General features: G+C 33.9%; 1 protein-coding gene across 2 annotated transcripts in view; it reads left to right on the plus strand.

Annotated features, from left to right (window-relative positions):
- LOC148952156 (proto-oncogene tyrosine-protein kinase receptor Ret-like) overlaps positions 1-21,424 on the plus strand; it is a 436,938-nt gene that overhangs the window by 262,514 nt on the left and 153,000 nt on the right. For both annotated transcript variants that reach the window (XM_089088861.1, XM_089088862.1), the window contains 2 exons: positions 742-957; positions 11,429-11,525. In XM_089088861.1, coding sequence (XP_088944987.1) covers positions 742-957; positions 11,429-11,525 — 313 coding nt within the window. The remainder of the gene's footprint in view (positions 1-741; positions 958-11,428; positions 11,526-21,424) is intronic.

Genomic DNA, 21,424 nt, shown 5'->3' on the forward strand with positions numbered 1-21,424 from the left:
ATTAATTCCCCTTTCTTGAATTAATAATTCTCCTTAGAAACAGCAAATTAATTCCCCTTTCGTGACAATCAATCAACCTTGACATCACCTGTCACGTGTGATCTAACTATTTCCCATTTCTGGAAACTCATAACATTCACCTCGAGCATGCACTTGGCCAAAAGAACAACAACAACAGCGAATAACTCGACCTTGGAAAAAGAGGTTATTGATCCCCATTAACCACGTGGTCTCCCTAGGGACTCTATACCCATATTTGGTGTGGGGTCACGAGTATAAGATAGCTTTCTACTCACATCGCATCTTTTTTTTAACAACTATCGAATCCATCGGTATGATTTGACAAACGATCAGGAATTAAACAAAGAAAAAAGTTTCTTAAACTCGGAGTAAGGGGCAACATTAAAAACTTCAGACGAAAAGAAAATGTTCCATATATGGAGGGACTGTCCACTTCTCAGCCCATGCTCTTTACGCTGATGTTTTTTAGTGCTGTAGAAAAGCTTCTAATTCCAAGTAAACGGCCTTTGGGTAGCTTTTTTGAAGAATTGGAACAAAAATTCAACTTTAGTTTAAAGAGTGGGGGATTGAGGAAGGAGCAACCCTCCTCATATATGGAATAACTTCTGTTCGTTTTAAGTTTTAATGCTGCTCTTTACCGTCAGTTGAAAAACTTATTTTTTTAATTTAATAACCTTCAATATCGACTTGATAACTTTCAATATTTGTTTTGTTCTTTAGGTAAACTATACAGTTTTCCTGGAAAACTAGGTACAGGTCAACAGGGCATTAAAAGTGGAATCGGTGTCTGTTCATGTCATCACACTGGAGCTTGCTCTTGCATTCCAGAACATGAGTCGCTTCTAGAGACAGAAGACAAGGAAGATGAGGATTCTTCAACTGACCAGCCGTTTCCCACATCTGAAGATTTAATACTTGCTCTTGTTCCTGAGTCTGGTACGTTTTTGAATTTTGATTACTTTGGGTTAGGTAAACATGTGTATTTTGCATTAGTTATACTTCTATTAGAGCAACATCAAACATCACTTTTCTATATTCTGTTATAATATAACAACATTATTTTTGGTCCGTTTCACATAAAACAACTTCTTTGTGCTCGGTTCTGAAGCCTAGCTGAGTTAAATATGGTTATTTTTTTTTTTTTTTTTTTTTTTTAATACTTTAGCAGTACGTTTCAAACCAAACGAGATTTAGCTCTTATACATTAAGTCTACATTTCGTTTAAAAGGGAAGGTTTTGGTAGATTTTGCAACGGATACTGCTGCTGCTACTACTAACAACTGACTACAGCACTAAGCCACTTGAGGCCGATGACTGCGCACACTATTTCTCCATCCTGATCTGTTAAAAGCTTCCCTCTTTGTCTCATCCAAAGGATTCTCAATTTCCTTTGAATCCTTCATTGCGACCTCTTCCCATCCCATTCGAGAATGACCTGCTTTTCTCTTGGTCCAAGATGCATGGCAGAAAAAGACTATCCTAGACAATCTTCCTTCATCCGCAAAATATGTTCTAACCATCTCAACAGTTAAGTCAAATGTCCATTTTACTGTCTAATTATACTAAATGACCTTTTCTGTCCTCTCCTCTCTCCTTCGATGTGCTATATTCCTCCAGAAAGGGATAGAATAGTACCAAGGGCGTTGATCCAATATAAACAAACTAAGTTATATTCATATTTTGTTGAAATTCGATCCTGGAACTTTTTACAGTGTGTATATAACTTGAAAAAAAAATAAAAAAAAATAGAGAGTGATAATAAGACTTATTAGAGGCAAAATTAACCTGGTAAAAAATAAGCTACCCCCTTCTCGCCATCTCACTCTTTACTCTAAAAGCTTACTCTTATTTTAATCAAAACAAAAAAGCAAGCAAAGATTCATCGACCCTTTAGCACACGACTTTGTGAATGGATGTTCTCATTTAAGCGAATCTGTTTGGAATTTCTGGTTTTCAGTACGAGTGACCAACGTAAAAGAAGTACATTATCACAATTCAGTTGAAATCCACTGTTGGCTATAATTATTATATTCTAATTGAATTCCTTTTTGCTTTATGTTTTAAACATCATTTGAATCTTAACTTGTTCAGGCAATTCAAAAGACTTTGTGCGCTATGGTAGCAGGTTATCAAGTATTGTATCTAGAATATCCCGGTAATAGCTTTGGCTATCAAAATGAAACTTTCCAGTGAGTGTAGGGGAGGAGGCAATACCCTGTGGAGACTACGATCCGTTACTGGTTAAGTGAAGAGGTAAGCAAAGATACACTATATGTTGCCGAGTGATTAAAACGACGTATTAGCAATATCCTGGAAACAGCTTTGCGACATTAAATTAAAACTTTCAAGAAGTATGAAAGGGGGAAGTGGACCACAGATACTAGCTCGTGCGGAAGGAGCTGAAAAAAGGGGTCTCAAAATTTTGCTGTTTAGTCTAATTAAAATTTTCGGAATCCTATTTGATGATTTATGTTTCATTTTTAAATTTTGAAAAGATTTTAGATTTTGTCTCTGTTGGAATAGAATATAGTCTCAGTGAAGAAGCAATGTAGACTGAAATAAACCATGTGTACTCTAGTGATCAAAGTCATATATCTGCATTATTTCAGGAACAGTTTTGGGAATTGATTTGAATTTTTTTTGGTTTGCAGTGGACGAAGTGGATTTTGAATTTTGACTGGGTGGGGGGGGGGGCGAGCAGAGGTAAAACAGAAGAAAATATGTGTCCAGGTTATAACAATGGCATGTATGCAACGTCTCGAGAGGAGAGGAGAACATAAGGGGATTTCATATTTTCTGTTTAAAGGCTAGGAATTTCGGGGCCAGCAATTGCGGTGTTCTAATCTAATAGAAGCTTTAACACTATTAGTCTCAGTGGAAATTTGAATCTACTCAGGGTGCAATAGTGAGATGAATTAAATGACAATTATCATTATGAATATATTAACGGAGGCTATGAAAATAGCATTGCTGTAATTTGTCAGTAGCGACTAGGGGGAAGGGTCAAGTTAAGATTTTTACAGAGTGTGTAGGGAGGAAAGAAACTTTAAATGTTATATAAGGGAAAGGGATACAAATCTATAAATAAGTCTCGCAAGTTTTGGGCTATTTGAAAAAAGACTGATAATTCTTCTAATAAACTTTAAACTTATATCAGTACTTGGATTGGTAGGAACTTAGATTAGGATTAGTTGGATTAGGTAGGAACTTGGAAATTGGAATAGTAGGAACCTTATTCCAATCGGTTTTAAAATGACATCCATAAGTTTCTTGGGTAGGTAAAAGCCCTTATAGAAAGAGCTAATTTTGGCTGTATCTACGTGAAGCACCCGAAAAAAAAGTAGGTTGCATCGATTTATGAAAAGCCGAAGTAAGCCTAACATTTTTTTCTCTGATAAGGATAAGTAGACTGAATGTAGGAGGTCCTTAATGAAGACAATAAATTTAGTAGGAAAAATGGGACTAGATCAATTCTTAGCGCGAAAAATATGAATTTTTTTACGCCGATTTCAGGCCATACATAAACCTTAATTAAATTTTAAGGCCCAAGGGAATCTCAAGTAAGACAAATAATTAACAAAGTAAATCCAGTTGTACTGAACAAGCAAACGGTTACAACAAAATATAAAATTGATGGCAAATTAATGTTCTGTGGGATTAAGATGCCCGTATATTCAGAGGTGTTTACATAATGTGGAGTCACGATGGCTTCAGCTCTAAATGAATCATAGTGTCCACCAAAACTTCCCCTCTGTGTCCACCAATATTTCTATAATAAAATTATCATTAAAAATCTGTCGGATAAACCACTGGTGATCAAAAATTTTAACTAAATATTAAAATGTCGTGCAAAATTTTGGCTACAAGTCAATATTTTAATTTTTAAGCAGAACGCAGTGAAAAAGAAATTCCAGGCTGATCAGTTTGAAATCTATCCCAATTAAAAACGAGTAGGTATTTATCTAAAACACAGTTTTCCAAATAGATGTTTTTAAAGACAAGTAATTTAATTCCAATCACATTAAATGGAAAGATAGCATCTACTGCTATATATGAAAAAATTAACCCTTATACGAGCAGAAATTAAAATTCTAATCAAAGGCAACTTGAAAATCAGCTGAAATTACCGCAACAGGAGCAGGGCTATCAACTCCTAAATCTTCATAAGGTAGGAGCATCACTTAAGCTTCTTTGAAAATGATATACATTTCGATCAATATGTTCTTTATTTATCATTACATCAACAAAAATACAACAAAAACCAATTTCACAAGGCTAGCAAGGTTTACAAGTAAGAGTGGTGATACTTCAATTCCTTTTAGATCCTCTAAGTTGCTTGAGTGTCACTTCGGTTTTTATTGAAAACGATATGTATTTTGAGCATTTTGGCTTTTGTTTGTCAAAACATCGATAAAAAATACGTATAATTCTGGAAAACTTCTGGAAAATTTTTTAACTTCTGGAAAAAAAACAATGAAAGTAGACTGATTGTCTAATATATAATGATACTAATTCCTTTTCTTATTCCTGGAATTCTAGGAAACTTTTGAGCCTGTAGTTTTATAAAAGGAAAAATATTTCAAACATTTTTTGTTTTTATTAAATCACAAGTGACATGTTGGCCTTTAGACAGTTTAGATAGTGATAGTCAGGCTCCTGCAATTCTCATTATATTCTTATACGAAAGCTACGAAAGCTAACGAAGCTTGAAAGCTTGAAAGCTACGATCCAAGGCTCGCTATCGTTCAAAGAAAGGGAAGGGGTGGCTCACATCAGCTGCAGTGGGTTTGAGGGTAGATTCTAGGGTAGTCAGAGGCGCTTACAACGAATATCTGGGTGCACAAGTTCGCACGCATGTAGAACATGGTCATTTTAGCCTATAAAGTCAAATTTGGCCTATAACGACGTCATACCGCTCTTGATTTTTTACATGGTAAAATAAACTGAAAACTTTATAAACTTGACATATTCTGAATCCTAAGAACAAGTAATTTCACCTGGTATTTTTAGTTTTTTTCTCACAATCTTTATTTGTTTAGTTTAGAAACAAGTACACAAGTAGTAATGCATTTATATATTTCACGGGTGATTGGGTAATTTGTCTTATCTCTAGCATGTACAAGAATATACAGTACAGTTTCATGTACACTTTGTAAAAAGCGAGCAAACCTATAAAGTGAACAAACACGTTTTGAGAGTATAGTTAAGATTGTATAACACAAGCAGACTTGCTTTTAGGCACTTTCATCATAACATGTTTTTTTTCTTTTTTTTGGCAATTGGCATTTTTTTCTGATACCAAGTACCATTCATTGCGATCGTAGCTTTCAAATGTGAATCTTAAGTCCAGTTTTGGATCGAAAAATAAACTATTTAATTAAAATCTGAGCTAATAAGGGTTTTTGACCGTAAACTCTAGTTTTTTGTAAGACAATTATGGAAAATACAATTCTCTGATTCAAATGTGAAACTTAAGTCCATTTTTGGATCGACAACTAAAACTATTTCCGTAAAATCTGAGGTATTAAGGGTTTTTTATCGTAAAATCGAGTTTTTCGTAAGAAAATTATGGAAAATACAATTCGTTGGCTCATAGGTGAAACTTCAGTCCAATTTTGGATCAAAAAAATAAACTATTTCTCTAAAATCTGAGCTAATAAGGGTTTTTGACCGTAAACTCTAGTTTTTTGTAAGAAAATTATGGAAAATACAATTCTCTGGTTCAAATGTGAAACTTAAGTCCTTTTTTGGATCGAAAAATAAAACTATTTCCGTAAAATCTGAGCTAATAAGGGTTTTTGACCGTAAACTCTAGTTTCTTGTAAGAAAATTATGGAAAATACAATTCATTGGTTCATAGGTGAAACTAAAATCCATTTTTGGATCGAAAAAAAAACAATTTCTATAAAATCTGAGCTAATTAGGGTTTTTGACCGTAATCTCTAGTTTTTTGTAAGAAAATTATGGAAAATACAGTTCTCTGGTTCAAATGTGAAACTTAAGTCCAGTTTTGGATCAAAAAATAAAACTATTTCCATAAAATCTGAGTTATCAAAACTTTTCGACTGTAAACTATAGTTTTATGTAAGAAAATTATGGAAAATACAATTCGCTTGCTTTTAGGTGAATCTTGATTCCAATTATGTATCGAAAAATAAACTATTTCCGTAAAATCTGAGCTAATAAGGGTTTTTGACCGAAAATTCTAGTTTTTTGTAAGGAAATTATGGAAAATACAATTCTCTTATTCAATTGTGAAATTTAAGTCCATTTTTGGATCGAAAAATAAAACTATTTCCGTAAAATCTGAGCTAATAAGGGTTTTTGACCGTTAACTCTAGTTTTGTGTAAGAAAATTATGGAAAATACAATTCGTTGGCTCATAGGTGAATCTTAAGTCCAGTTTTGGATCGAAAAATAAACTATTTCTGTAAAATCTGAGCTAATAAGGGTTTTTGACCGAAAATTCTAGTTTTTTGTAAGGAAATTATGGAAAATACAAGTCTCTTATTCAATTGTGAAATTTAAGTCCATTTTTGGATCGAAAAATAAAACTATTTCCGTAAAATCTGAGCTAATAAGGGTTTTTGACCGTTAACTCTATTTTTGTGTAAGAAAATTATTGAAAATACAATTCGTTGGCTCATAGGTAAATCTTAAGTCCAGTTTTGGATCGAAAAATAAACTATTTCTGTAAAATCTGAGCTAATAGTGGTTTTTGACCGTAAACTCTAGTTTTCTGTAAGAAAATTATGGAAAATACAATTCTCTGGTTCAAATGTGAAACTTAAGTCCTTTTTTGGATCGAAAAATAAAACTATTTCCGTAAAATCTGAGCTAATAAGGGTTTTTGACCGTAAACTCTAGTTTTTTGTAAGAAAATTATGGAAAATACAATTCTCTGGTTCAAATGTGAAACTTAAGTCCATTTAAATGTGTGAAAAGTGTTTTTGGGGAGATGGGGCGATGATAGAGTGGATGTTTTAGACTAGTTGTAGTGCTGTACTCTGGCATGAATTGCTTTCGAAAACCCAAATGAATGACTTGAAAATAAAGTTTTAGCGAGAAATGTCTGAAAATTGTTTTTGGAGAGATGGGGCGATGACAGAAGCGTGTCTTAGAGTAGTTATAGTTCTGTACTGTGGCACGAATTGCTGGTGAAAAACCAAAATGAATGATTTGAAATAAAATTTTTAACCAGAAATGTCTGAAAATTGTTTTTGGTGAGATGGGGCGATGACAGAAGCGTGTCTTAGTGTAGTTATAGTGCTGTACTCTGGCATGAATTGCTTGTGAAAAACCCAAATGAATTACTTGAAAATAAAGTTTTAACAAGAAATTTCTGAAAATTGTTTTTGGGGAGATGGGGCGATGACAGAAGCGTGTCTTAGACTAGTTATAGTGCTGTACTCTGGCACGAATTGCTTGTGGAAAACCCAATTGAATGACTTTAAAAAAAAGTTTTAACAAGAAATGTCTGAAAATTGTTTTTGGGGGATGGGGCGATGACAGAGTGGATGTCTTAGACTAGTTATAGTGCTGTACTGTGGCACGAATTGCTTGCGAAAAACCCAAACCAATGACTTGAAATAAAAAATTTTACGAGAAATGTCTGAAAAGTGTTTTTGGGGAGATGGGGCGATGACGGAAGCGTGTCTTAGAGTAGTTATAGTTCTGTACTGTGGCACGAATTGCTAGTGAAAAACCCAAATGAATGACTTAAAATAAAATTTTTAACAAGAAATGTCTGAAAAGTGTTTTTGGGGAGATGGGGCGATGACAGAAGCGTGTCTTAGTGTAGTTATAGTGCTGTACTCTGGCATGAATTGCTTGTGAAAAACCCAAATGAATGACTTGAAAATAAAGTTTTAACAAGAAATGTCTGAAAAGTGTTTTTGGGGAGATGCGGCGTTGCCAGAAGCGTGTCTTAGGGTAGTTATAGTTCTTTACTGTGGCACAAATTGCTTTTGAAAAACCAAAATGAATCACTTGAAATAAAATTTTTAACGAGAAATGTCTGAAAATTGTTTTTGGGGGGATGGGGCGATGACAGAGTGGATGTCTTCGAGTAGTTATAGTTCTGTACTGTGGCACGAATTGCTTGCGAAAAACCCAAATGAATGACTTGAAATAAAAATTTTAATGAGATATGTCTGAAAAGTGTTTTTGGGGAAATGGGGCGATGGCAGAAGCGTGTCTTATAGTAGTTATAGTTCTGTACTATGGCACGAATGGCTTGCGAAAAACCCAAATGAATTACTTGAAAATAAAGTTTTAACAAGAAAAGTCTGAAAATTGTTTTTGGGGAGATGGGGCGATGACAGAAGCGTGTCTTAGAGTAGTTATAGTTCTGTACTGTGGCACGAATTGCTTGCGAAAAACCCAAATGAATGACTTGAAATAAAAATTTTAACGAGAAATGTCTGAAAAGTGTTTTTGGGGAGATGCGGTGATGACAGAAGCGTGTCTTAGAGTAGTTATAGTTCTGTACTGTGGCACAAATTGCTTTTGAAAAACCCAAATGAATCACATGAAATAAAATTTTTAACGAGAAATGTCTGAAAATTGTTTTTGGGGAGATGCGGTGATGACAGAAGCGAGTCTTAGAGTAGTTATAGCTCTGTACTGTGGCACGAATTGCTCGTGAAAAACCCAAATGAATGACTTGAAAATGAAGTTTTAATGAGAAATGTCTGAAAATTGCTTTTGAGGAGATGGGGCGATGACTTTAGAGTCCCGCATAATTCCTAGGAAACAAGTGATGTCATTTCTAATCCCTAAACGTAATTTCTGCGTGTTCCTTTTGTTTTGGCATCCCTGCGCTGTCACATTTGAAATTCCCAGGAAAAAATTCCCGCGTTAATCTCTTCATCTTTATGGTGTTCCTACATACACTATTATGGCTTCGATAGAATATTAATTTATCTCTTTGACCTAAAGATCAGAGAAGCCATATTTAAAAATAGAATATTAATTTATCTCTGTCACTAAAGATCGGAGAAGCCATATTTAAAAATGGAATTTCTATCTCTTTAGAGTCCCGCAAAATTCCTAGGAAACAAGTGATGTCATTTCTAATTCCCCTGTCGTGGAATAATAATTCACCGTCAGATTATGTAATACAACTTCTCAGAAATCTACTTCCCCTTCGATTATATAAATCAATTTCTCAGAAATTCTCTCCCCTTAGTGGATCAATACACTTAGATGGATTCTATGCCCATATATGGACTCCCGTCACGAGTCGATAGGGCATCCCTACTCTGTTTGCTTTGGCTAGACATGGGCCGGTTTCCCCTATACCAAGTTTAATATTTAATTTTTCACAACTGTAAACTTTCGAATTGAATTCCCAGAAGAAGCTGTAATCCAGCCATAATATGATTTGTGTCAAATTGACTTTGTGGTATTTATGTTTTTTAGGAATTGGAAACAGGATATTGGGTCTCTTATATTATACTGTTGCAGGAAAAGTGGAACATGAAAAATGTTAAAGGCCGAGTTTTAGTGAAATATAGAATGACTAGTTTCTAAAGACCTATAATCAAAGGACCTCGGGAAGTATTAGTAAGATCCCTCCCCCCTCCATCACAGAAGCGGCTGCCCTCCCTCCCCCCTACTACACAAGATGCTGCCTACGCCCATGCCCAAGCAATTTTGCCACTCCGGTCCTTGTGAAATTTTCGGGACAATCCCCTAAAATTTGGGGATAGTGGAAGCACTGAACAAAACACAACTGATGAGCCAATAGTAATGTAAGAGAGAGGTGATACCGAATCTCAGCTACCCTTCATGGGAGACATCTGACAGTTTATAAGTGGTCACAGAATTCCTATGTTGTTTTAAAATCACTTTTCTGGGAATAGGCAGCGAGGCGGCGGGGTGCACCTGGCACTTTGACGATAGATCACATAAGTCCAGCTTTTGTCAAAAAAGGTGATAATTTATTGTGCCCCCTGGCCTTGTGTGTCCCTAGGTCCGGGCTTAGTAGGCCAATTGTTAAATACTGGCCTGGATACTGCTAAGCTGCGACGTAGGTTGGCTTTAAAAAAAGAGCATCATACCAAATAAACTTTCCAAAGAAAGTTTGATGTCACCTTTTTATCCTTCAAATAACTCTTTTTCTATGCTTGTTTTTAGGTTAGTCTTTTTACCTTACCTCGTCATCTTTTATCCTTCTTTTTATTCTTCATCCTCCAATGATGGTTGAGAAGGAATCTTGGCCGAAATATTTGTATTTCCCCTCATTAGTTCACTGGTGTTAAATTACCTCGTTTTCCTACTTTTTTCGTATTTTCTTTCTTATCCATTTTGGTCTTTGAAAATATTTTTTTGTAAATTTTCTTATTTGTTCAGCGTCGAACCAAATTAACAACTTAAGCAAAATTTAACTCAAGAATAAATTTTCATTTCGAAAAAGTTTTATCACAACATTTCTGCTTTTGCCAGGTAGCGCTGGCTTTCAACAGTGAAATGTTTCACTGTTGAAAACATTAATTATCTCAGAATGGATGGGACTGGAAAATCAAATGTTTGATCATCCAATTTTCCAGCCGAACTTCGCCGATTATTCAATTAACTGAGGGATATTTAGTGCTTTCTTTTCTTCAGATTTTTTCCTTCTCTCAAATTAGTCCGTGTAGGCTTATGGTTCGTTTATACATTGCGGAAATTCATGCAGATTTAGCAATCCGTGCGGAAATTCCGTCCGTTTTTGTGCTAGAAAAAATCTTTAGCTTTCCGCAATGTTTTGGTCAAATCAGGACGGAATCTTGGCAAGATTTTTAAATGAATAAAATCATGAGTATGGATTATCAAAAACTAAACACGATCTTATAACTTTGGTTCAAGGCTACACCCAGCTTCTATGATCCTGCGCACCCAAGCTATAAGAAAACTAACAAAAATGGTGTCATTTGGCTATTTATTGTTCAACAGCTTTCAGAAGAGGGTAAGAACATAGGTCATGCTGTTGCAATTATTTGATAACTTTGCCTTAAAACGCAGCGTTATTTTAGCTATAGTTCGAACAGTTACGGACGGATTTCCGCATGGATTTCTGCAATGTGTAAACGAACCATTACTTGACTCAAAATCAAATTAGGAAGTTTGGCAAATGGTCATTCAAAAGTAAATACAGAATTTTACTAGCTTCTGCATCAAAGTATTCGATTGTGCTAAGCAGCAATGTTTCTGTGACAACCACTAATTATTTCAGAAACAAATAAAACCGCCAAATAAAGTGCTTGATTAAAACAAGTTTTCTTTAGAAGGAAATCCAGTTACTTAGTCACATTTTGTTTAATTAATAAGTAAAATCAACTCATCGAGTGCGATTTTCTTTGATCTGTTTTGTTAAAAATAAGATATTCATTGAATTTAACTTAATCAAGCATTTTGGTTTTAGACGATAAATGCGGTCTTGGTTGCTACACTTTCATCTTTTTGGCTGGTTTTGGCTTCATAGGGACTATTTTTGGAACTGTTGCTACAATACTAGCAAGGTATGTCATTTTCTTAATTTAGTTGCGTCTGCTTCATGAAGTTAAATTATTCGCTAATAATACGGTATTTGTTAAGTTTAATATCCCTTCTATGAAGGAATTCAACATATTTTATTTAAAAGGAATATCCTTAGAAAATAGCAGTAAATTAGTATATGTCCTTGTGATAATAGAAGGGAATATTACATGTCTACCGAAAAAACTACGTTTAATCTTTGGCCCCAAAAACTTTCCAAGGGCTAGTTGTAAGTAAAGTTTAGAAGGTTCTTAGATTTATTGGTTTAGAAGGAATTTTGAATTAAAATCAACTTGGTGCAAGTGATGAAAGACACTTGAGAGCCATGGGTGATTGGAGTAAATCCAAGACATAAAGTCTCAATGAGAGGCAAAGATGGATCACGGGATGAATTTGGGGAGGGGAAATTGTCCCTTGCTATATTTTTAATATTCCTTTCAAAGTGCATATTTTTAGTATTTTCATTGCAAAAATTGAAAAAAAAACAAATTAAAAAAATTGAAAAATTTGCAAAAATTGAAAAAAAAACCTTAGGTTTTTAACAATATATAATAACAACAATAATAATAATAATAATAATGATTTATTTATAACCCACTGCATAAACAATGTTAAACATAGTGGAGTAAATAGAAAAAGAAAAAATAATAAACACACACATCACTTAAAATAATAGATAGACAAATAAAAAGAAAAATCAGCGAAACAAATGAATGAGACAGTTTTTCATTGGCATTTCCAGACAGTTTTATATGTAAATCACGAAGTTTTTCAATTATATCAGGTGCGTTATACTTTTTGATAATCCGGCGATTACGAAATGACAACGGAAGATACAACAAAAACTTGCAAGACCGATAATATCGTCTACTTAATTCAGATAGGTCATTCTTCCTAAGCAAAATGTAAATACCAAAATTATACTTTGACTGATTTGCAACAATCTTGGAATACCCACATCTAATCTAATCTCGTACATTCGTCAATAACAGCTGACTGACGAAAACAAAACATATTATTACAAAGAGTAATACCAAGCCAACGTAGGCTATCAACTGAACATATAGAAGAATAATTACATTTCAAAAAAGAATTCGCAGCATTGCCGTTGAAACAAAGCTACTCGCACTTTTCAACATTTAAATTGAGTCCAATATCTAAGAAACCTTTTCTCACATTATATATCATTTTAGACAAAGAAAGTTAGCTCCTACTAATAAGTAGGATGTCATCTGCGTAAGCAATATACGATACATCAGAAAAACCATTAAAGCAAGTATCAACTATCTTAGAGAGCACTCTAGCAATACAAAGCTTAAAAACATAAGGGGATAAAATCTCTCCTTGGCGTACTCCAGATCGAACACGAGCATTCTCTTGGACATTAACCCCGTTCAACTTTAAGTGAAAATAGGCATTACTATACCATTATCTCAAAACCAAAATAACAGAAGTGTCGACACCCTTTACAAAAAGCGAATAAAGAGCTTGACTATGGACAATACTGTCAAAAGCTTTAGATACGTCTAGCGAACAAAGATGAATCTGCTCATTTTTATCGGCAGCCTGGAGAAGTACACTCGCGAGTGCCTTATGAGCATGCGTACAACAAACTCCTCAAACATAACCATACTTATTTTCACCAAAAATCTTCAGTCACATAGGGAAGAATTACATATTCAAAGATCTTACTAAATGCACACGTGACAGCGATAGGGCGGTCCGAGCTGCAATCTCCTGCATTCTTTCCACGCTTTAAAATCGATGTAAACAATCCACAAAGGAAGCTATCCGGTACAATGGAAACACACAAACACATCTGGAAAGGTAACTACAAATGGAACATTGGGTCTTTTGAATCAGGAACTACATTTTGGGCGCAAATATCATCGATATTAATAGATTTCGATTTAAGACGCTTAACTGACTTGACTACAAGATCGTAAGAAATTGGGATAACATTTCCCTGTAAAAGAGAATTTGGCAGACATTTGTTAAGTAATTTCAAATATACCGCATGCAGTGAGAAAAGTACGTTCGAAAAAATCTTTGAATAATGCTTAGCCCATCGTGAAGGAGATATATTATACTTGACATACTCATCTTCGAAGTTGGAGCTGTTCAGCATTTGATTCCAGTCGCTCCAATTTTGGGGAAAATTTTTACCACACAATCGGTTTTTTTCGAAGCTGCTTTTTAAAAGCAGATTTGGTATTATGTTTTATATCGAATAATTTACCGGAGGAAGGTCTACCACAGGCTACCCAAATGCGAAGCCTTGTCCCCTCCTACATTTTTGTGAATTGCCACCATTGCTAAGGACTTGGTTTCTCGGAGAGTAAATTTGGATTTAAATCAGCAATCCCAACAGGCATACAGAGGCCTTTACATAGAAGCTACATAAAGAAAAAGCCGCACTTGTATTTGAAGAGTAGAGGGGAAGTTGTACTAGAGAATTGCATTATTTACATATTATGGAATAAAAAGATGTATGTTTTTACTTGATCATGGATATTTGGAAGGCTGGAAAAGAGGTTAAAGTTTGCTACTTGAGCTAGAAGAACACTTAACTGTCTAAACACAACTCACATCGAATACTGGAATTATTTCTGAGATGTAAAGCTGCGATATATAAGAGAAATTATTACAGATGGCTATATGTTTAACCAGGTCAAGCGGATAAGGAGGCAATTTCGTATTTCTCAATCACCATTTATAGTTCTTTCCAAAAACTTTCAGTTCGACCATCATTTTCAGGAAGAATCTTCTTCATGAGGACCTATAATGAACCTCACTTTTGTCTCCCAGTTCTTTATATTTCCAACAGTCGCTTTTTAGATGGAATGAAAGTATGGCTTTTTATAGACATGCTAATTTTGGCTATAGTTTTAGCCAATAGAAATATAAAAATACTCTAACAGGCAAGTATAGGAATATGTAAGCAGAAATTTGAGTAGGTAATGGCATTGTAGGGCAAACAATCACTTTTTGGACAATCATAAGGTACACAGCCTTTCCTAAGGTTGGTGGGAAAATTAATTATAGCGCCCACCTCCGACTGAATTACAAGCAAAAAAAACAAATCAAAGTGGAAAATCCGATCAAAGTAATCAATCTCCCAGCCACCCCCCAGCTGCGGTACCCTTGGCAGCTGTCCTGGTTTCCCCTTCCCCCTTTTTTTGAACGGCTCTAATATGGTAGGCAAAAAGCACTGTCGTAGAAGATGAACAAAAACTTTCCCGACATTTTTTTCAGAAGAAAATTTGTGATCTGGATGTTTAAGACTTTCGGAGAGTTCTGGAGATTTATATTTGAGTTGACTCCTTAAAGTGTCATTTACATAGTCGAACTGCTTTCTTTGAAATAAGGAAGATAGTTGATCCGGAAAGCAATAGTTTTTTCTAGACTGTTGTTTAAAAACCTACTAAACTTCAAGTTACTAACTCTATGTAAATATTAGACATAAAAAAAAAACAAAAAAATAACAAACATTAGACAATTAAGTAGCAGCAAAAGGTAAACCATTGTTGTCCCAATCAAGTTTTTCAATAGTTCAGAGAAATTAGTTGATCACTCTAAATGAAGCTTTTAAGAATCAACTCGACTTCTTAAACTCATCTTGATTGAAAATCAACCCATGAAACTCTTGGAAAGTTTCACTCGCCCACAGCAAGCACTTTTTCTTAGGTATTAACATGAATTTGTCTGGTAAACGGTCGTCTACCCTGTGCAGATTTTTTTTACAAAGTGATAGTTTACTCTGTGGTGTAATTACCTACTCAAATTTTAAGTGAACTCACCCAAACTGACATAATTAGCATGTCTGGGACCCTTCAGCCTATCAAATCAAGCACTTCCTTTGAATTTGAAAGTCACCGGCCCAGCCTCTGGAACTGTGGCTTCTGACGTCATTCTTTTGTGACTCTTGATCCAAAATCGTGAGATTGATGTGTTCTATTAAAATTTCTGTTAGGCTCGTGGAACCAAGGCCGTATCTGGGGGGGGGGGAGCGAAGGAGTTTGAACCTTCCTCCCACCGAATTTTTTCCGGCTCGTAAAAACTTAATTAAAATGAATATAGACAAAATTTCAATGTGTTTTTTAGGCTTTTTTGTGTACCCCCTCCCAAAAAAAAATCCTTTTGTGAAAACCCCTCCGAGAAGAATCCTGGATATGGCTTTGCGTGGAACACATTCATTATCCTGATGACAGGGTTTCAAATTTTTAACTTCAATAGCGAAGCTGTTTTTAGTTCAGTCAAAAAATGTTTCATGGAAGAACTACAGCTGAAATGAGGTTAAGGATAACAATTAATTATATTGAACTTTCTGAAGATTTGATTGAAGGTGACTTTAAAATTTTTTGCTAGTGAGTCAACCGAGTAGTTATCTAGGTTATACTTTGCTTAGACATATAGGAATCTCCATGTTATTTGCTTAGACATATAGGAAAAACATTTCCAGAGCATGTACTTATGGATTTGCTTGCCTTATGTTCCTTGGTGTCTTTCCAGAGCATGTACTTATGAATTTGGGTGGATTATGTTCCCCCCATGCTATTCTAGGAGCTTATGTTCCTTCCTATGCTATTACAAGTGTTTATGTTCCCTCCCATGTTATTTTAAGGGCTTATGTTCCCTTCCATGCTATTCCATGTTCCCTCCCATGTTATTCTAAGGGTTTATGTTCCCTTCCATGATATTCTATAGCGCTATGTTCCTTCCATTGTTATTCTATGGGACCTTTACACGTGATTAAACACGATATGAAACTATATGCTATTTGCTTATGTTCCGTTGGTACCATTCCAAACGAGTGGGGATTCCCCGCCTGTTCCTAAACATTGCAAAAAAGATAACAGTATGAACGGGGGATTCCCCGAACAAATTTGTTTCAACTCCAAGTTTTTCAACCAGACTGGTTTTTTTACAATCAGAATTGTTTGATTGACAGTTAAAAAGGGGTAATGAGATTTGCGAATTGGAGTGTAGGATTTGCGAATTTGATCCTATTAAGGATTGACTTGAAATAAAAAATTTTAAACAAGAAATGACTGAAAAGTGTTTTGGAGGAGATGGGGTGATTGTGTACTGTATAATACACAATTGATGTTTTGGACAGTGTTGTCAATTTAAAATAGTTTAGAAATAAAAATTTTTAAACAAGAAATGACTGAAAAGTGTTTTGGAGGAGATGGGGTGATTGTGCACTGTATTATTCACATGTGTTGTTTTGGACAGTGGTGTAAATTTAAAATAGTTTAGAAATAAAAAAAAATAAACAAAAAACGTCTGAAAAGTGTTTTAGGGGAGATGGGGTGAATGTGTACTGTATAATACACATGTGATGTTTGGACAGTGTTGTCAATTTAAAATGGTTTTGGAGGGAAAACCAAAAATACTCAGAATAGAAAATAATTGGGATCTACCTCAAGGGCAAGGCTCAGAGGCCCCTCCTTCCTCCATTTCTGAGGGCAGGGGAGGGGGGGGGTCAATTTTGGAGGGAAAGCCAAAAATGATCAGAATCGAAAATAAATGGGATCCGCCTCAAGGGCAAGGCTAAAAGGCCCCTGCTTACCCCTGAGAAAAAGTTTTAACAAGAAATTTCTGAAAAGTATTTTTTGGGGGGATGGAGCGATGACAGATTGGATGTCTCAGACTAGTGATAGTGCTGTACTGTGGTACGAATCGCTTGTGAAAAACCCAACTGAATTAGTTGAAAATAAAGTTTTAACAAGAAACGTCTGAAAAGTATTTTTTTGGGGGGTGGGGGCGATGACAGAGTGGATGTCTTAGACTAGTTATAGTGCTGTACTCTGGCATGAATTGCTTTCGAAAACCCGGATGAATTATTTGAAAAAAAATTTTAACAAGAAATGTCTGAAAAGTATTTTTTTTTGGGGGGGGGGGGTGAGGGCGATGACAGAGTGGATGTCTTAGACTAGTTATAGTGCTGTGGTACGAATTGCTTGTGAAAAACCCGGATGAATTAGTTGAAAATAAAGTTTTAACAAGAAATGTCTGAAAAGTATTTTTTGGGGGTGGGGGCGATGACAGAGTGGATGTCTTAGACTAGTTATAGTGCTGTACTCTGGCATGAATTGCTTTCGAAAACCCGGATGAATTAGTTGAAAATAAAGTTTTAACAAGAAATGTCTGAAAAGTATTTTTTTTTTGGGGGGGGGGGTGGCGATGACAGAGTGGATGTCTTAGACTAGTTATAGTGCTGTATTGTGGTACGAATTGCTTGTGAAAAACCCGGATGAATTAGTTGAAAATAAAGTTTTAACAAGAAATGTCTGAAAAGTATTTTTTGGGGAGTGGGGGCGATGACAGAGTGGATGTCTTAGACTAGTGATAGTGGTGTACTGTGGTACGAATTGCTTGTGAAAAACCCAAATGTATTAGTTGAAAATAAAGTTTTAACAAGAAATATCTGAAAAGTATTTTATTGGGGGGTGGGAGGCGATGACAGAGTGGATGTCTTAGACTAGTTATAGTGCTGTACTCTGGCATGAATTGCTTTAGAAAAACCCGGATGAATTAGTTGAAAATAAAGTTTTAACAAGAAATGTCTGAAAAGTATTTTTTGGGGGATGGAGCGATGACAGAGTGGATGTCTTAGACTAGTTACAGTGCTGTACTCTGGCATGAATTGCTTTCGAAAACCCGGATGAATTAGTTGAAAGTAAAGTTTTAACAAGAAATGTCTGAAAAGTATTTTTTGGGGGGTGGGGTGAAGACAGAGTGGATGTCTTAGACTAGTTATAGTGCTGTACTCTGGCATGAATTGATCTCGAAAAACCCGGATGAATTAGTTGAAAATAAAGTTTTAAAAAGAAATGTCTGAAAAGTTTTTTTTTTTTGTTAAACACAATTGGCTGAAATAAAAGTTGAAGTCTTAAAATCACAACTCAAGGTCAGTAAATAATTCTTTTTTTTTTTTTTTGTTAAACACGATTGGCTGAAATAAAAGCGGAACTTTTAAAATTACAAAAACTAAAGGTCAGTAAATAATTCCTTTGTTGTTTTTTTTTGTTAAACACGAGCTATTTTAGAAAATAATCTCAAAGTACCAAGTCACATTAAAGTTACGTTAATGTAGAAAATAATATCAAATTTCACTCTCACATTGTAGTTACTCTACTGAATTTATTATTTTAATATTAAAAATTCTATGTAAATTACCGCTATTATATAAAATATTATCAAATTGCAAACTCAATTTAAAGTTTCGCTAGTGTAACTTCTTTTTATAAACATCAAGTCATAGGATAGTTTCACTTTTATAGAAAATAATTTCAAAGTACCAAGTCACATGATAGTTACGGTTTTGTAGAAAATAATTTCAAAGTACCAAGTCACATGATAGTTACGCTATTATAGAAAATAATTTCAAAGTACCAAGTCACATGATAGTTACACTATTGTAGAAAATAATTTCAAAGTACCAAGTCACATGATAGTTACGCTATTGTAGAAAATAATTTCAAAGTACCAAGTCACATTATAGTTACGCTATTGTAGAAAATAATTTCAAAGTACCAAGTCAAATTATGTTACGCTATTGTAGAAAATAATTTCAAAGTACCAAGTCACAAGATAGTTACACTTTTGTAGAAAATAATTTCAAAGTACCAAGTCAAATGATAGTTACGCTATTGTAGAAAATAATTTCAAAGTACCAAGTCACATTATAGTTACGCCATGGTAGAAAATAATATCAAAGTACCAAGTCACATGATAGTTACGCTATTCTAGAAAATAATTTCAAAGTACCAAGTCACATTATAGTTATGCTATTGTAGAAAATAATTTCAAAGTACCATGTCACATGATAGTTACGCTATTGTAGAAAATAATTTCAAAGTACCAAGTCACATGATAGTTACGTTACTTTAGAAAATAATTTCAAAATACCAAGTCACATGATAGTTACGCTATTATAGAAAATAATTTCAAAGTACCAAGTCACAATATAGTTACGCTATTATAGAAAATAATTTAAAAGCACCATAAAACATGATAGTTACTTTATTATATAAAATAAAATCTATTTAAAATCTCTATAGATATTTACTGTATTGTATAAATTTATTTCAAATTACAAAGTCAAATTATAGTTACGCTATTGTAGAAAATAATTTAAAAGTACCAAATCCCTTTATAGTTACGCTCTTCTAGAAAATAATTACAAAGTACCAAGTCACATGATAGTTACGCTATTGTAGAAAATAATTTTAAAGTACCAAGTCACATGATAGTTACGCTATTATAGAAAATAATTTCAAAGTACCAAGTCACATGATAGTTACGCTTTTGAAGAAAATAATTTCAAAGTACCAAGTCACATTATAGTTACGCTATTGTAGAAAATAATTTCAAAGTACCAAGTCTCATTATAGTTACGCTATTGTATAAAATAATTTCTAAGTACCTAGTCTCATTATAGTTACGATATTGTAGAAAATAATTTCAAAGTACCAAGTCACATGATAGTTACGCTATTATAGAAAATAATTTCAAAGTACCAAGTCACATGATAGTTACGCTATTATAGATAGTAATTTCAAAGTACCAAGTCAACTGATAGTTACTCTATTATAGAAAATAATTTCAAAGTACCAAGTCACAGGATAGTTACGCTATTATAGAAAATAATTTCAAAGTACCAACTCACATTATAGTTACACTATTGTAGAAAATAATTTCAAATTACCATGTCACTTGATAGTTACGCTTTCGTAGAAAATAATTACAAAGTACCATGTCACATGATAGTTACGCTATTGTAGAAAATAATTTCAAAGTAACAAGTCACATGATAGTTACGCTATTGTAGAAAATAATTTCAAAGTACAAAGTCACATTATAGTTACTCTATTGTAGAAAATAATTTCAAAGTACAAAGTCACATGATAGTTACGCTTTTGTAGAAAATAATTTCAAAGTACCATGTCACATGATAGTCACGCTATTTTATAAAATAATTTCAAAGTACCAAGTCACATGATAGTTACACTACTATAGAAAATAATTTCAAAGTACCAAGTCACATGGTAGTTACTCTATTATAGAAAATAAATTCAAAGTACAAAGTCACAAGATAGTTACTCTATTATATAAAATAATTTAAAACTAGAGAGTCACATGAAACGTAAGCTTCTGTAGAAAATAATTTAAAATTAAACTCTAAATTTAGTGTGACTATTTTGAATTATATAATTTCATAGCAAACTGTAAAAGGATAGTTTCTCTAATGGGTAACAGCAAATCATATTTAGAAGAATAAGTAGAGTCCATAGAGAATAGAAAAAGATTTAGAATTACAAATTTACATGATCGTTACGCCATCATACAAAATAATTTCAAAGTGACGAGTCACATGATAGTTACTTTATTTTAGAAAGTAAGTTCAAAGTACCTATTGAAATGATAGTTACGATTTTATAAAAAATAATATCAAAGTACCAAGTCACTTGATACGCTATTGTAGAAAATATTTTCAAAGTACCATATCACATGATAGTTACGCTTTTGTAGAAAATAATTTCAAAGTACCAACTCACATGATAGTTACGCTATTATAGAAAATAAATTCAAAGTACCAAGTCACAGGATAGTTACTCTATTATAGAAAATAATTTCAAAGTACCAAGTCACATAATAGTTACGCTATTGTAGAAAATAATTTCAAAGTAACAAGTCACATGATAGTTACGCTCTTGTAGAAAATAATTTCAAAGTACCAAGTCACATGATAGTTACGTTATTAGAGAAAATGATTTCAAAGTACCAAGTCAAATGATAGTTACGATATTGTAGAAATTAATTTCAAAGTACCAAGTCACATGATAGTTACGCTACTATATAAAATAATTTCAAA

This window comes from Artemia sp. Qi Xiang Cuo, chromosome 5 (genome assembly GCF_049724085.1).
Source record: "Artemia sp. Qi Xiang Cuo chromosome 5, ASM4972408v1, whole genome shotgun sequence".
NCBI classification, from domain to species: Eukaryota; Metazoa; Arthropoda; class Branchiopoda; order Anostraca; family Artemiidae; genus Artemia; species Artemia sp. Qi Xiang Cuo.